At 33.6% G+C, this 18,298-nt stretch overlaps 1 protein-coding gene across 1 annotated transcript in view; it reads right to left on the bottom strand.

Moving 5' to 3' along the window:
- POF1B (POF1B actin binding protein) overlaps positions 1 to 18,298 on the bottom strand; it is a 101,443-nt gene that overhangs the window by 9,022 nt on the left and 74,123 nt on the right. Inside the window, exons 8-15 of the mRNA XM_040265623.1 lie at positions 14,194 to 14,221; positions 12,644 to 12,718; positions 7,042 to 7,134; positions 6,093 to 6,206; positions 5,127 to 5,279; positions 4,460 to 4,579; positions 2,934 to 3,062; positions 2,036 to 2,118 (exon numbers count right to left, since the gene is read on the bottom strand). Coding sequence (XP_040121557.1) covers positions 2,036 to 2,118; positions 2,934 to 3,062; positions 4,460 to 4,579; positions 5,127 to 5,279; positions 6,093 to 6,206; positions 7,042 to 7,134; positions 12,644 to 12,718; positions 14,194 to 14,221 — 795 coding nt within the window. The remainder of the gene's footprint in view (positions 1 to 2,035; positions 2,119 to 2,933; positions 3,063 to 4,459; positions 4,580 to 5,126; positions 5,280 to 6,092; positions 6,207 to 7,041; positions 7,135 to 12,643; positions 12,719 to 14,193; positions 14,222 to 18,298) is intronic.

Raw genomic sequence — 18,298 nt, 5'->3', positions numbered from 1 at the left:
CAAGAACTGAAATAAATACACTAGAAGGAAAAAATAGCAGAGTAACTGAGGCATAAAAACAGATAAGTGACCTGGAAGAGAGAATGGTGAAAATCTCTGCCACAAAGCAAAGAAAAAAGAATGAAAAGAAATTAGGACAGTCTCAGAGACTTTTGGGACAACATTAAATGCACTGACATTTGAATTAAAAGGATCCTGGAAGAAAAAGAGAAAGGGCCTGAGAAAATATTTGAAGAGATTATAGTTGAAAACTTCTCTAACATGGTTGAAGAGATTATAGTTGAAAACTTCTCTAACATGGGAAAGGACATAGTCACCCAAGCCCACGAAGTGCAGAGTCACATATGGGATAAACCCAAGGAAGAACACACCAAGACACATATTAATCAAACAAACACAAATTAAATACAAAGAAAAAATATTCAAATAAATAAGGTGAAAGTAACAAATGACATATAAGGGAATCCCCATAAGGTTATCAGAAGATTTTTCAGCAGAAACTCTGCAGGCCAGAAGAGAGTGGCAGGATATATTTGTAATGAACGGGGGAAAAACCTACAACCAAGAATACTCTACCCAGAAAGGCTCTGATTCAGACTCAACAGAGAAATCAAAAGCTTCACAGACAGAAAAGCTAAAAGAATTAAACACCACCAAACCAGCTTTGCAATAAATGCTAAAGGAAACTTTCTAGGCAAGAAACACAAGAGACAAGAACAAAGGAGGAAAGGAAGGGGGAAAAGACCTACAAAACAAACCCAAAACAATTTACAAAATGTCAGTAGGAACATAAAAGTTGATAATTACTGTAAATGTAAATGGATTAAATGTTCCAACCAAAAGACATAGACTGACTGAATGGATACAAAAACAAGACCCATATATATACTGTCTACAAGAGACTCACCTCATACCTAGGGACACATACAGACTGAAAATGAGGGAGCAGAAAAAGATGGTCCATGCAAATGGAAATCAAAAGAAAGCTGGAGTAGCAACACTCATATCAGACAAAACAGACTTTAAAATAAACGCTGTTACAAGAGACAAGGAAGGACACTACAAAATGATCAAGGGATCAATCCAAGAAGACATAACAATTGTATATATTTATGCACCCAATATAGGAGCAACTCAATATATAAGGCAAATGCTAATGGCTATAAAATGGTGCAGCTACTTTGGAAAAATTTAGGAGTTCTCCAAAAAAGTAAACAGAGTTACTATGAGCTGAGCAATTCTACTCCTAGGTATATACTTAAAAGAAATGAACACATATTTATACACAAATTTGAACACAGATATTTACAATAGCATTGTTCAAAACTGAAAACAGCCCAAATTTCCATCAATTGATGAATGGATAAATAAAATGTTATATACATCCATAAAATGGAATACTATTTAGTAACAAAAATCAATGAAGTACTGACACATGCTAAACCACAGATGAATCTTGAAAACATGCAAAGTGAAAGATTTTGGTTTCCAAAGATTACATTTTGCATTATTCCATTTATATGAAATATCCAAACTTGATTGTTGCTGAATATTTTGCTAAATTGCTGCGATGTAAGTTATGGTCATATTAATTACACAAGAAGAGATGCTGCCTAAGAATAATGATGTCTATGCAGGAAAGAACAGAGCCAAAATATAAAGACAGATTTCTGAAGACATATTTTGATCACACAAATACATTTGGACAACAAGCAATCCCAGTTAAGTGGATTAACCAATTCCCAGTTTAAGCTCCTTTTCTGGCATGTGCAACTGAAAGAGTCCTGACTAATATGGTTGGTTAAACAACAAATTATTTGCTTTTTACTTTCACTGTATTTAATGTATTATAAATACAGTGAAAGTGTGCTGTTGAATTTTATTGTCTTTTTTTGAACATTCATTCCTCAGTAGAATTACTGGCCAGCAGAAAACACCAAATTCTGTCTAAGGGTGTATATATCAAGTAAACATGCTATAACTTGGATTATATCATAACCAAAATCATATACAAATTTCATTAAAAATACATTACTTTCTAGTTGTAATAGTTGTCCTTCCACCACTGGAGGGTTGGTTATGAGATGAATATATTTCTTGTCTCAACTTTGAGAGTTCCTTACAAATAAAAGACAATATAACCATTTGAAAACAGTACAAACATGAGGTAAAAAGGTATTTCTGATCATTTAACAAGGCTCTAAGAATAATTTTTCCCTTCCTTTTTAGCCTTGAGGTAAGAATATTCCAATCCTACTTGTTGAATTCCATATAGTCTTGCTTCATGATACCTAATTAAGTTACATTATAAGTCTCTGCAAGAATCCACTAACTGGTATAGGATTTCTATACTTAAGGGATAACATGAGATAGAATGGGCATGATTCTCAAGGTGAATATGTGAAAATTTCTGTTGCAAAAGATTAAAAAGTATAACTATAGCAAAAAAGTATTGAAACTGCAATATGGGAACAGATACTGTTTCCTAAAAAATAATCTATTATTACTGAACATTACTACAAGTACCATTTGTTCAATAACAGCAATATGGTATTAACCACCATTTTGGATACTTTCTTCCTTCAGTACCTATTTTATAACAGAACTTGGGCTATATACTATAGTCATAGAAAGGAATATAACACAGTCCCTTACTGAAGCAACTCAGTCTTATTGGAAGTTTCATTGCTAATGAAGTAGAAAATCAACATTTTAAAAAATATTAAAGGCATAACATTTTTTTGCTTCAATTCTATCTTTCCTTTGAATTATTTCTCCTGAAACAGAGCCTTCTACTTTTTCATAGTCATTCACATTCTTTTTTATGAATAAACTAAGTCTTGGAAATATGTCTTTTCTTAGTTTGTGGGAAGTATTTATTCCACATGGCTGAGTTGTATGGTTCCTCTCCACCTTGACCCCTTCTCTGTTACCTCTGACTGACGCTTTATAAGGGTATCCTTCTCTTCCAGCAAACTTGTCAGTTCATGAATCTTGAATTGGAAATCACTGCAACTTCCTTCTCTTCTTGAAACATCTTTTTGGTACTGATTTAATTGAGTCTAAGGATTTAAAAAGAACTTAGAACTATTATAATTCTCATTTAACAAAATGGATAACTGAGTTCCAAAGAGTCATAAAGCTAGTTATGAAATGAAGAGTAAAATACCAATAGTTATAAACATTTGGAGATTTATGAATGTTGAATATGAATTGAAATACCAATTAGGAATTTCTCACTTTTTAAAGTTGACTTTACTATTTAGGCTTAGGCATTACATAAGTAAAAATCCTAGGCAACAGAATTAAAATGAAACTAAGAAAACAGGTACTTTATATCCCTTCAAATACTAATTAAGGAAAACTCAGTAACTAATATTATATCATGATTTGCACTTAACAACATATTCCTCCTGCCTGCATAACTTCTCTCAGTCCTCACAGCAGCCCTCTGAGATAAGTGTTATTATAAACCTTATTTACAAAACACGTAAATGAGATCCAGAGATGTTAAATTTTACAAAGGAGCAACAGCTAGTAAGCAACACAGCTGCAACTCCATGACAGGTCTTCTGACTCCAAATCCTGTTCATTTCCTTCTTTACTGTATTATGTATGCAGAGATCACTGTTATGTTAAAGTGTTATTAGTAACATTCTGATGGAAAAGAAACCAGTGGAGGAAATCTGCAAGAAAAGTCGATTTCTTTTTGAACAAATTCTATTTTGTTTCATTTTGATTTTTTTACTTAATTTATTTTTTTTAATATAAATTTATTTATTTTAATTGGAAGTTAATTACTTTATGATATTGTATTGATTTTTTGTAAAGACTATACACTATATTTGGAAAAAAACTCTGTGGTCAGTTTTTATATTAAAATATTTGAGTTATATAACTACAATTAGGTATCAGTAATTTAAGGGTTAGTCAATTTGACCTAGAATGACAAAATAAGGCAATGTACAATTATTCTCACAAATATCACCTTGATTTTGATGCCAATTACAGGTACATAATTCAACAGTTTTATCCTTGCACTTGACAAACCTGTTGCTATGTATCACCCTTCAAAGTCAAAGAAAGAATTTTATGAATTCAAATGTGGCTTCACTGGACAATCTTGAAAGTTGTTTTTGCCTGCATAGAGCAAGCTTCAGGTAGGATCATAAAGTGTTCCCTCTCCCCATCACCAAATAAATAAATTGAAATTAAAAATCCAACAACCCCAACTTAATGTCTTCTTTTTTTCTTTCCTAGAAAAGATGAAGCTAAATTACAAAACAATTTAACAATATTCTTTACACAATGATATGTATTTAGCAAAAAGTTCTACAACATAGTCCAATCACTCTACCTTCAGTTGATTTTTCTTTGTAGCTTTAAACTTGAAAATAACATTATCTTATTAGAAAATCTGTGCTGACCTGTACATTTATGCAGTGTAGGATCTACATACCCTTAGTTTGCAGATCTCTCTGTCTTTCTCCATTCTTAAATTTTTTACCATCTCCATGTAATGGTTGCCAATCTCATCCATTTTAGCCTGCAGCATCGGGCCTGTGCAAGTTTCAGAAACCTACACAAGGCAAAATAATTTTCTGTAATTAGACTGTTATGAAGGAAATGCATATTATATTATAAAACATTAATAGATGAAAAACACATAATTAAACAAAACATTGAAATAATCAGAAGGATTTTTTTGGTAAGTTCATTATACTGCTGAAATGGCAGTGAGTTAAGACATAACTTCATGTAAAATCATGAGAAAGCAGTCTATGTATTTTCTCGCATTGAATTGGACACACACACAGACACACACACACACACACACATACGGGCTTCGCAGGTGGCACTAGTAGTAAAGAACCCGCCTGCCAGTGCAGGCTAAAAGACAGGTTCAATCCCTGGATCAGGAGGCTCCCCTGGAGGAGGGCATGGCAATCCACTCAAGTATTCTTGCCTGGAGAATCCCATGGACAGAGGAGCCTGGGGGGACTATGGTCTATAGAGTCCGCAAAGAGTCAGACACAACTGTAGCAACTTAGCACAGCACATAGATGTATATATAACCAATGGTATAATTAAGGCAATAGCACATGCTTAAAACAAAATTTGAATACCTGCATTCTAAGATTTTTATTCTCTTGCTCTAAATTACGCTTACAGTATTCCAATTCTTTTAGTCTATATTCTATGTCTGAGAGCGTATGCTGAAGAGAGAGATTGTCTTCTTCCAATGCTTGGCATTTTGAGGTTGAGTCTTGACATCCTTGCTGTAAAGAATACATAATAAATAAGACAAATGGATTTCACTTTTTCAGAGAGAGTGCTTTTAGTTGATTAATTCAATGAAACAAAGCAAGTATTTTTCCATGCCAGTTTGCTTATATATTTATCCTTAAATGGTAAGTTAAGTCAGCTATGAAAGTTATTACTCTCACTTACCTTCTTGAGTGAGAAGGAATTGAGATTAGATGAATTTTCAGTGTACCAATTTAGCAAACTCTTGCTACTCCTTGGCAATATGATAACCTACCTTACGGTAGGCACCAAAACAACCCTATGCCTGATTATGTAACAACTAGAAACTCAACCCAAATTTGGGATTGTCACAGGAGCCAATTTTAGGAATGGATCAGCCTCAGAGATTTATTATGATTTGCAAAGAATCATCTCTGCTCAGATATCTGTAGAAAACTTTTAGAGTTCATTCATTCAATTACTCATTGCACAAACATATTAAGATCTACAAAAACCTTTTTAGGAACACACTAGACCAAATGAGTGAGTGAACTTAGATATTCAATATTTATACAATTTTTGTCACCTAACAACATAGAAAATTGTTAATTGTTTATACCTCATCCCTAAAATACTTAAGATATATATATATATATATACCCATGTATTTTTCTGAGAGGGCTTCAGTAACTGGAAATACCCAAGGCCTCTCAATTCTCAATAATATGAACAAATTATTTCATCATATTTTAATTGTCTGGATTGTATCTCATAACTCCAATGTGCTAACTGTGCATATGAAAAACTATCAATCTAAATTATTATCAATGAAAATGTCAATTTACCTGCTGTTGGCGATTATCAGCTCTTACTGATGCCAAGAGTTCTTCATACTCTTTTATTTGACTTTCTTTGAATGCCAAGTCTTTCTCAAGCCTTATCTTTTCATTTTCCAGTGACTAGAACCAAAATTGTTATAACTCAGAATTACAGAAACTAGTCAACAGTTACACAATACAAAGGTCTGTTTTCATTGAAATGTTTAAATAAGCACTTATTTCATTTGCAGTTGTTTAATAAAACAGAATTCTAAAAGTTAATCAAAATATGGGATACAAAACGACTGAAACTTTAAAACCTGCATTGATAGACATTTTGATGAACTGATGAATCCTAAGTGCAATGAAGCAGAACCTTCTGAATTATTTAACATTTTTTCTTACATCCACAAAGACTCCTTGTTAATCCCAGTAGGTTTTGAATTTTCAAATTAAGAGTCTGAATGTATTCATCAGAACCCAGAAACAAAAAACCCACTCCAAAGTCCTCAAGGAGTAATTTACTGTATGGAAAGTCTTCTGAATGTATCTAGCTGATGTCATGAAGAACATCAATTAAAATAGAAATCAGAAAATGTTAGTTCTTAAAGATAGAAATTTTCAAACATTCAAAAAAATGCAAAGTATGCTTTATTATTACAGAAAAGGGGAAGTTCCCAATCAATGAGTCAGATTATTCTAATTTTACAAACTACTCCCTGGCTTTAAGCATTAAATTACCTTAGTGGTAAACTAAATAATAAGTGTGCACCCACGTTTCTTTCATTTTCACACTGGACAGCTCCTTACTTCTCTCCTCCAACCCCAATTAACTGTTGCAAGAAAATAACTATATCTGGGTGAGCACAATATTATTGTATTAAATTTTTAAAAGGCAGACTGAATGCCTTGATTTATATGTTAGGAAGCTAAGAACTAGAAAATCTTTGGAAAGAAAAATCAAAATAAATGTTACTGTCAAGTCATTCTGAAGATGTCCAAGCTCTTCCCGTATGTTGCTGAATGTGGACAGCACTAGTCGAAGAGATTTATCAGACATATCCCTCATCTGGGGGAAGAAAACGATTGATGATTTATTTTTAGTAGCATTTAAAACAGGCAATGTAAGTAACAGTAACCTAATTTTTCTGCTCTACAAGCAAACTTATTCACAACTTCATTTTTAATAGGGCAATATTAGAATAGTGATGCAGGGCATTTGGTCAATAACATGCATAAGTAATCCAAGGAATATTCCTGAAGAGATCATAGCTATGTTATTTGAAAAGGGTCTCTTTTTTCCTATGATGAAGTATCACCTTTTTCATGATAGAAATATATCAGCATATTCTCAAATTTACTTTTTTTCTCTAAAGATTAGAAAAGATGAGACAGTCAATCTTCAAATAATAAATTGCATCTCCCTAAGTGTGCTGCCAAATGCATTGATTTTGGCTGAGTTGAGAACAATATAATACAAATTAAGTTTAAGCTTCAAGTATAAAAATATTTCAAATTTTAAAGAGGGAGAACAATCCTTTCACTAGGTTAAACTCAGTTCTTCAAAGAAAAATGATTTTAAAACAAGCAACTTCTGTTTCTGAAGAGATGGAGCAGAAATACTTTTCTCTATTCTTCTTGCTAAATATAACTGAAAGCCTTGGAATTTATGTATAAAACATACATAAAAAGACTCTGAAAGGCGAAAAAAAGATTGAAGTCTGGTTTAGAACATTGGGAGGTAAGGAAAAATACAGAAGTGATTTCCTAGGCTTTCTTTTTGCTTCATTTATCAGAGTGATGTTGGGGAAATCAGTAACCCAGAAACACCAGAGATATGGACAATAAAAGTCCCTAGGAAAGCCTGCTCTCTCTAGCCAAAGGACCATAAAAAGGGCAGCCTAGCAAGGCAGATAGCATTTAGATAACCACTCTACTCCAGCCAAACATCACAGAAAAAAATGCAACAATATTCTACTCTACTCAAAGCATCAAAAGCCAAGAAGGGAAATTAGACTATCTCTCAATCTCCCTGCTTAGTCACTTAATTGGAGTTAGTGAATTCTTGGTGGCTCAGATGGTAAAGCGTCTGCCTGCAATGAGGGAGACCTGGGTTCGATTCCTGGGTTGGGAAGATCCCCTGGAGAAGGAAATGGCAATCCACACTCCAGCACTCTTGCCTGGAAAATTCCATGGGTGGAGGAGCCTGATAGGCTACAGTCCATGGGGTCACAAAGAGTCGGACAGGACTGAGTGACTTCACTTTCACTTTCAGTGAAGAGTCAAGACTTTCATCATTGTCTAACAGAAGTGAAGCTACTCACCTTACAGTGTTTGTAGAGGCCAAGAGAGGAACATTACTACAACACTCTTTCCCATCGAAACCAGGGTGTTATCAGTAAGGACCTACAATTCCTTACCCCTTCCCAGGAAGAACAGTGAGATACTCCCCCAACCAGTGTCAACAGAAGCAGAGTAGTGAACCTGGACTTTCATTCCCACCTGGCAGTAATAAGCTTTTGCCCCACTTCCTCTGTTTCTCAGTATCAGAGGAAGCCTGCTACAAAAGAAGATTTGAGCAAAATAAAAACTCATAACATAATACTCAAAATATCCAGGTGTCAATAAAAAAAATCACTTATTCTTAGAACAGAAAAATCTCAACTTGATAAAAAAAGAAAGAGTTAATACATGCCAACATCAAGATACCAAAAATGTTAGAATTATCTGACAAGTATTTTAAAATAGCCATCTTAAAAATGTTTCAATAAGAATTTGCAAAGATTTATAACAAAAAATAGAAAGTCTCAGCAACACAACAGAAAATCTGAGAAAACAAATTAAGAGTAACTAAATGGAAATTTTAGAACCTAAAACGGTAATAAGTTAAGAAAAAAAAAGCCCAATGGATGGACTAAAAAGCATAATGGAAAGGACAGAGCAAAGAATAAGTGAACTTGAAGATAGAACAACAAAAAATACTTAATTCTGAACATCAGAGAGAGAATAGATTAGAAGATCGAACAGGGCCTCAGTGTCCAATGGGAGTATAACATATATCAAACATTTATGTCATCAGAATCCTAGAAGGGGAAAAGAAAGAAGGTGGAGCTGAAAAAGTATATGAAAAAATAATGGCTGAAAATGCTTCCAAATTAGCACAAAACCAAACATACACATTCAAGAAGTTGAGAAAATCTCAAGTATGATAAATCCAAAGAAATCCATGCCTGGACATATCAGCCAAACTTTTTAAAACTGAAGATAAATTTAAAAATCTTAAAAGCAGCAAAAGAAACCTTAACTATTGGGAATAGCAATTCCAATGACAATCAATTTCTTATGAGAAACCATAGAAGCCAGAATATTTTTTAAGTGGTGAAACAAGAGACCTGCCAACTACAAATTCTGTATCCAATGGGGAAAAAAAAAAACCTTTAGGAATGAGGGGGGAATCACAGATTAGATGAAATGAAAAATAATTTTTCACTAGCAGACCTACACTAAAAGAATGATTGAAGGAAGTTTTCTGAAGAGAAAGGAAAAGATAGAGGGAATTTGGACTCTGGTGGCTCAGATGGCAAAGAATCCACCTACAATGTGGGAGACCTGGGTTCGATCCTTGGGTTGGAAAGATTCCCTGGAGAAGGGATCAGCTACCCACTCCAGTATTCTGGCCTGGAGAATTCCATGGACTGAGGAACCCAGCAGGCTACATTCCATGGGGTTGCAAAGAGTCAGACACGACTGAGTGACTTTCAATCACTTGGACCATCAAGAAGGAAGAAGTAACACAGTAAGCAAAAATATGGGCAAATACAGTAGGTTTTCCTTCTCTTTTTGCATTTTCTAAATTAAAATAGATGATTCAAGCCATAAAAATTATAATGTTTTTTGACATGGCTTTCAATGTACTTAAAAGAAATATTTTAAAAGTCATAAATACGGAGGCTAAAAGAAAGATGAAAGAAGAAAAATGTTCTGTAGTTAACTGATACCAATAAAATATTGACACTAATACATGGGGATAAGTTATGGATATATAATATAGTGACCACTAAAAAATTTATACAAAACGACACATTTAAAAGCACTAGAGATAAATCAAAAAGGAATTCTAAAATATACTTAGGTAATCTATGTGAAAGCAAGACAAAGAAAACAAAGAATCAAAAGACAGAACGAACAGAAAACACAATGGCAGGTCTAGCCCTAACATACCAATAATTACAACTTGATCTAAATACACCAGTTAAAAGACAGAGATTGACTTGACAGAGTGATAAGAAAAAAACATAACCTAACTATGTGTTTTCTACAAGAAACTCATTTCAAAGATAATGAAAATTAAAATATATATAATGAAAGGAAAAGATATATCATGCAAGCCTTAAAAGAAAGCAGGAGGGCTATATTGACATTAGATAAAAATGACTTTAGAGCAAAGAAAATTACCAGGGACACAGAGAGACATTACAGAATAAGAGTCAATCCACCAAGAAGACATAGCAATCCTAAATGTCTATGCACCAGATAACCGAGCTGCAAAACGTATCAGACAAAAACTAACAGAACTGAAAGGAGAAACCGACAAATCCACAGCTGCAACTAAACACTTTTACACTCCTTTCTCAGCAACTGATAGAACTACTTAGCAGAAAATGAGCAAGAGTATATAACAATTCAACAATATCATCAACCAAAGGATGTAATCAGCATTTACAGAATACTTTATCCAACAACAGATACATGTTCCTTTCATGTTTTCATGGAACATATACCCAAAATAGACCATATTCTTGACATAAAACTAAACTTAACCATTTCAAGAAAATTGATCTCATATCAAGTATATTTTCTGACCATTGTGGAATCAAGCTAGAAATGAATAACAGAATGACAATAGGAAAATCTCTACACACTTGGAAACTAAACAATACACTTCTAAACATTAATAACCCACCATTCAAAACAGATATCAAAGGGAGATAAAAATACATAAAATTTAATGAAAATGAAAATACATATCATAACTTGTGGGACACACTAAAGCTATGCTGCAAAGATATTTATAGCACTAAATGCTTACATTAGAAAATAGAAAAGATGTGAAATCAATCATCTAAATTTCCATATCAGGAAACTAGACAAAGAAAAGCAAAATAAACAAAAGCAAGCAAAGGAAAGAAATAATATAGATAAGAGCAAAAAAAAATTCAATGGAAATGTAAAAGGAAAAAACAGAGATCAATAAAACTAAAATATAGGTCTTTGAAAAAAATCAATGAAATTGATAAACCTCCAACAAAACTAACAACAAAAACAGAAGACACAAATCACTAGTGTCAGAAATTAAATAGAGGAGAGGAAAACAGACCCTGAAGATGTGAAAAGGATAGTCAGGAAATACTATGAATAATTATACACATAAAAATTTGACAATTTAGATGAAATGGACTACCTCCTTGAGAAAAACGGGCTATCACAACTCATCCAATATGAAACAGATCATTTGAATAGATCTATAACTATTAAGGAATTGAATTTAGAATTTTTTAAACTAAAAAAATATACATCCATGCCATCCATGCCCAGATATTTCACTGAAGGATTTTACAAAATGTTTCAAGAAAGATTAAAACCACTCCTTATACAGTTTCTTCCAGAAAATAGAAGAGACATTTCCCAATTCATTTCATGAAGCTAAATTATCCTGACACTAAAATCAAAGAGAATACAAAGAAAACTACAGACTAATGTCTCTCAGGAACTTAGATGCAAACATTCTCAGCTTTTCAAGGAAACAGGCCTTCATTACACTTTGGATGGACCTCGTGCCACCAGAAATAATATCAAGGATATAGCCAAGATTCAGATTCTGCAGAGCATAAGTGTTCCCTATACCACTGTCTGTTTATAATACACACTTATATTTCACTTAAGTTGCACAGATAAGATGCCAGGTCTGATATGTGAATGATCAATAAAGGCTTGAGATGAAATATCAAACTTAGAAATTTGCCTGACTACACAAAACTAGATTATCTTTAGAATCTTTTCTTGTAAACACATACACTCTTCTTTTTAGCTCTATTCTTTAGCACCTATTTTGATCTATATCGGTCTGTTTCTTGCTTTAAATGTAGGGGAATTTATTGCTGCAGTGGTCTCTAACTTTCCACAATTCAGGAAAATCAATTCAATGACCTTTCCATCTGCCAAGAGTAGGGTAGGGAGGTATAGAAAGTATAATGGAGAAGAGGAGGGTGAAGTCTGTAAGTTAGAGTCAGGTTGTGCTACAGTAGCGAGGAGAGAATAAGGGCATTCTTTGGGAATAATATTTCTTTTTTTTTGGGGGGGGGATAATATTTCGATAACAATTTCCTGAATGTTAGTCATTCAATACTAGTCTTTGATAGTCTGACCAAACTATAATTCAGCCCTTGTTTAATAAAAATGTAATTAACTCTTGTAAAACAGGATTTTTATTTAAATCTTTCTGTTATTAATTAAAGGAAACATCCTAGGCTAGGGGTTTTTTAGTTGTGAATTCACAGGCACTCTTCACACCATCTCACCTGCAGAATATAGCGAATTTGCTGTTTTGTAAATTCTGACAATCCTTTTGGAATCAATGATTCAATGTCTTCTGACTGTAAGAAAAGAGAGACTTATCCTTTAACAGATACACATTAGTGTTTTAATCATAGGATCAGCAATCCACAGACTTTCATAGAGAGGGGCTTATTTTTAGAGACATCAAAAGATTATTTCACTTTTTAGGCAATAGTTCCTACAAACTTTAGTAGCCTTGTCAGTTCTTACTTGTAAAAAATTGATGGTACTACATACACCATGGAAAGAACTCTGCATTCCAGGGATTTTAGAGGAAAGTTTGGGGCAATCAATCAGATGTTCCATTTCTATTTTTTAAAAGAGTAACTTAAAAACAAAAGTGTGGTCACTTAAATCCCATTAACACTTTATTCCAGTGTATCTTTCAACAACTAGAAGTTTTGTTGGGTGTTATAACATACTAGAGGTGGATTTTTTTAAATAATAAAAATTTGGGGAAATAAAAACAAAGGTTTATTGAGAATTTGCAAATTGCATGAATTTTGCATAATCTTTTGAAAGGTTATGATGTTGCCGTAACAACATTAAGAAGCTTCAACAAATTTTAAGTGAAAAGCTAAATTGAAGTCAGTACTTCATAAAAGCAATTTAGGGCTACTGAATTATTGTAACGAATGCAGTTTATCAATCCTGGAAATAAGGATGAAAATTAACACAAAAGAAACCATTGTGCTTTTCATTACATTGAAATCAGTTCTTTCTCTATTTGATGACTTATTCCATTAAACGTAATTATTAACAAGATGTGTGTATATAATAGAATTGATACTTGAAAAAATTTACTTCAATTCTCTGGCTATTTGGCAAGAGTAGCCAATAGTCGGAGAAGGTGATGGCACCCCACTCCAGTACTCTTGCCTGGAAAATCCCATGGACGGAGGAGCCTGGTAGGCTGCAGTCCATGGGGTCGCGAGGAGTCGGACACGACTGAGCGACTTCACTTTCACTTTTCACTTTCATGCATTGGAGAAGGAAATGGCAACCCACTCCAGTGTTCTTGCCTGGAGAATCCCAGGGTCGGGGGAGCCTGGTGAGCTGCCATCTATGGGGGTGTCGCACAGAGCTGGACATGACTGAAGCGACTTAGCAGCAGCAGCAGCAGCCAGCGACTTAAATTTTTCATTAAAAAGCTTTAGGTTTTTACTAAAATTAAAATTTAGTTACTGTAGATTTCAATTTTCTAAAACAGAGAGTATGTAGTCAATGAATTTTTAAATGTTCTCATAAGGAAAGACAAATTAAATCATAAGGTGATAGCTGATAAAACATTTTTTGTGTGTGTGAATCATTTTTTTTAAACAATTATCACCTTTACAGCCATTACAAAGATATAAATGATTATATCATTTCAAAGGCAAAAGGATCGTTGTATCTTTCACTAACCTGTGTGTCCAGTCTAATAAGGATACCAAATTAAAACAATATTTTTAGTGCAAATATCAGAATCTGCTTTGTTATCAACTATATTTGATTTTCAACTCTTGGCACTTACCTCATCTATAGACTCAAAGTCCTGTTTGCTGCAAGAATTAATAAAAAACAGACAATCTTAGGAAAATATATACATTGATCATATATAAATGTTAGTTATAAATATTTTATCTTACTTTTTGATATGTCATAATATATTCAAATGAAATTTATAATCCAAATGAAAAATTTTAAACTAACTAAAATGGCACTTGACAAAAATAAAGATAACTTTCATGGAATTAGATGATCTATTAAATATAAACAACATCAAACCAATAGAATATGCAGAATTAGTTAGTACTATGCATTAAACAAGTCTATTTGTGACTAGATGTAGAAGTCTTCCGTGTTTGGCAACAAATAACATCTGAGTGAACAATAACAATAATAGTCATTCTCTATTTCCAACTCTTTTTCTCCTTGTATTGCTCCCTTTCAATGTTGATTTCAGCTTTTCCCTACAGTCTCTTTAAGCTATTCATACCATTTTAAGCAAAACCAAAACTTGCAAGACTACCTCATTCAATCTATACTACAGTGTGTGTGTGTGTGTGTATATATATATATATATATATATATATATATATATATATATGTATATCAGTGACAAAGCTTAAAGGATATTCAAATGCTTATATAGGGACATAGCCTTAAGCAACATGACCAAAATTTTAGTGAGATAATAGAATTTCCGGAATCAAAATGAGGGTTTGTCCATGAGTATTGGAAGGCCCTTTGTGGAACCATGTGAGGTAGACAAATGCTGCAAGATGATTATTAGTGGTTATACCAGTCTAGTACTGGCTTCTTGGGGAAATGGTGAACGCTGGGATGGATACAGTTCTAACATTGTCAATGGCAACAGACAAGACCTTATTCTTGCCTACTTGTTCCTTCTGCCCTTAGTGGAAATGTTGGACCCAAAATACATATGGTGAACATACTTCTCAAACAAACAAACAAAAAACAAGTATACACGTTCTGACAGCAAAACAAAATATTTTAAAGTAAAACAATCTTAGGAAATCATTGATATACAACTGCCATATTGTCAAGTACAATAGAAAAGTATTTTAGACATATAAGCTAGTAATGTTAGCTCCTACTTTTACCTTCTATGTAAGTGTTTATGAGTATTACTTACAAAGGTAAGTGGATCCCTCACTGTGCAAAGCCTCTTGCATGCATTTATAAAAATACCTAAGCTAATGTGGAGAATGAGACCTGAAGACTTCATTTCCCAAGGCATGACTGCCTATGTGTGTATTGTACATATACAAAACTGTCTATGTATATGTATGTGGTATTTCCTGGGTGGCCAAAATAGAAATTGTGGGGAGTCCCTAGTGAAAAAAATGAAATATCTTCTACTTTGTTGTTGTTGTTGTGTTGTGTTAATCTCTCAGTCATGTCCGACTCTTTGCTACCCCATGGGGTGTAGCCTGTCAGGCTCCTCTGTCCATGGGATTCTCAAGGCAAGAATACTGGAGTGAGTAGCCATTCCCTTCTCCAGGGGGTCTCCCCAAAGCCAGGAATCAAACCCAGGTCTCCTGTATCATAGACAGATTCTTTACCATCTGAGCTCTCAGGGAAGCCCTTCTACTTTTTTTGTGTGTTACTAAAGCAGCTGCATGCATATGGAAGATTAAACAAGTTAAAATATGAGTCACAATGCTAACTGGAATTATCACAGACCTTTTATGTTTAAAACTATAATTCTAGTGCCAACTTAGTAAACATGTCTCTAGTCACTTCTTACTACAAATAAGGAAACAAAACAAGGAACAATCAACAGCAAATAATACTGAAATTTACAAATGTAACCAATATGGTTTCATAAAATAACCTTTCTTTATCCTGACCCTCCAGCTTACTCATTGCTGAATTACAATTTAGAAAGAGAAGAAAAGTGGAGACCAAAGAGGTGGGAAAAAGAGAGAGAGTGGAAACAAAGAGAACAGAGCTGGGAGGTGGAAAGGTCAATGTGTATTACATTTCCATTCAGTACAAGATAATAGTGGCTAGAATTACAGTGGGCAGAAAAAAAAAAGTGGCACTCATTGTATGTCATCTCATCTCCTAGGATGGGAGGAATCTAATAAGGAAAAAACAAAGAAAGGAGAGGAAGAAGATCAAGAGGATGAAAGGAGGGGAAGGAATGAAGAGAAAGAAACTGACAACCTTCTGACAAGCAAACACTCTTAAGCCCCCAAATTTTATGAGATCCTCTCCACTCTGGAGTGTTTACTAATGTGGAGACACTAACTTTCTATTTTCTTTTTGATATTTTAGCTACTCTAGAAATTAAATTCAATGGTTTGAAATGTTTAATTACATATTTAGGTCACCCACGTATATTTATCAAAACCTTCAATGAGAGGAAGTTATTTCAAAAGTCCAGATTATACTTTTAGCTGGAAGATCATTATAAAATATTTAACTTGCTTGCTCAGTTATTTTGTCTACTTCTAATTTGTGTGAGACTAATAAATTTGTAATGTATTTATTTCTCATTCTATAAGCCTTTATTGAGTAGCAACTTTGTCAAGGCCATGACCTCTGAATGGGTATTGGACAATCTAAACACAAACGTTAACTTGTCCTATCCTTCACACAAACATAACTGATCTAAGAGAAAATTTGACCAGTGTAAAATTGGTCTAAATCCTGCAACCTTTTCAAATTTGATGATTCAAAAAGTTGGTAATTTCTTTAAATTGTCTGCAATATATTTAACAATTCAGAGACACATAGCTAGTATAAAAGTGATTTGCCTAAGGTAAAAAGGTTCTCCCATATGTTCTAGTCCCAGATTTTGTCACTTTTGTAGCCTTAGGTCAGTGATTCTCAAACCTGAGCATGTATTAGAAGCCTCTGGAGGGCTTGTTACTTGGCCTTACCCCAGAGTTTTTGATTATGTAGGTCAATTTCCAAGTTCTCATATGATGCTCTTGTTGCTTCTAAGCACATGTCTTATATAAATCATTTATGGCTTACAACAAATCTATGAAATGAGTATTATTATTATTATAATCCCTATTTTACAGATGAAGAAACTGAAGTACAGAGAGGTTAAACAAGTTGCCTGATACTACACATCTAGTATATAACAAAAGCTGGGACATGAACCCAGGATACGAACCCTAGATCTACAATCAGGGTACTTAAGAATGTCTCTATCTGCTGTTGATTTCACAATGTGATACTTTAACAGAAATATTCACAGGGCATGATTAATACACAGAAGAGGAACACCTAAACCAAACAGTATCTAGGGAAGGCTTTGCAGAAAAGCCAAGTCATGGCTTATAGGTATAAGAGTACTCAAAAATGTTTGAATCCATCTCAAGCACTTAGTAGCTATGTGATTTTAATAACTTATTCTCTTTGGGAATTCAATTTTAAACTTTCTATGGTTACTGTGCAAACTAGATAATATTTAAAAAGCACTTAGCACAGTGTCTGGCTCAACAGTGAACATGCAATAGACTATTAAGAACGAGGGGGAAGCTTTTAAGGTAGTGACCTTATGAAAAAGAATGAATGTGTGAAATAATTGGATAAAGGGAAAGGATATTTATTAGCATAAAACCTTGTTGAACTTAGCTAAAGATGGAAACCAATAATGACCCCAATTTAAATAAATAGCTGTGCTTGTCTCTAACTGTGCTCAACTGCATGGATGTAAGCATAAAGAAAGCATTCTTTCATTTATTCATTCAACAAATATTTATTAAGTGCCACGGTAAACCAGTCATCACACTAAGCACCAAGGAAACAAGGGTAAATAAAACATCCCTCATGGGGTAGTGTTTGAATTCTAGGAGTAGTGGGCAATGAATATTGAATGGAGGAAAAAAGAAGACAATAGATAAGGCAGAGAACTAGACTATCCAGAGTTGGAATTTTGCTAAGTGGGGGGACAATATAATAAAGAAGCAAGGCAGTTGAGGGTGAGGGTTAAGAGAATGGTTGCAATCATAAATACAAAATCAAGAAAAGTTGGGGAGGAGAAAGCTAATAAAACAATATTGTAAAGTAATTAGCTTCCAATTAGAAAATAAATAAATTTATATTTAAAAAGTTGTAATAAGTAGAAAGAAATGAGATAAAGAGATTAAAGA

Source organism: Oryx dammah, unplaced genomic scaffold, assembly GCF_014754425.2.
Source record: "Oryx dammah isolate SB20612 unplaced genomic scaffold, SCBI_Odam_1.1 HiC_scaffold_23, whole genome shotgun sequence".
Classification (NCBI taxonomy): Eukaryota; Metazoa; Chordata; class Mammalia; order Artiodactyla; family Bovidae; genus Oryx; species Oryx dammah.
This window is presented reverse-complemented; position numbering and strand designations above follow the sequence as displayed.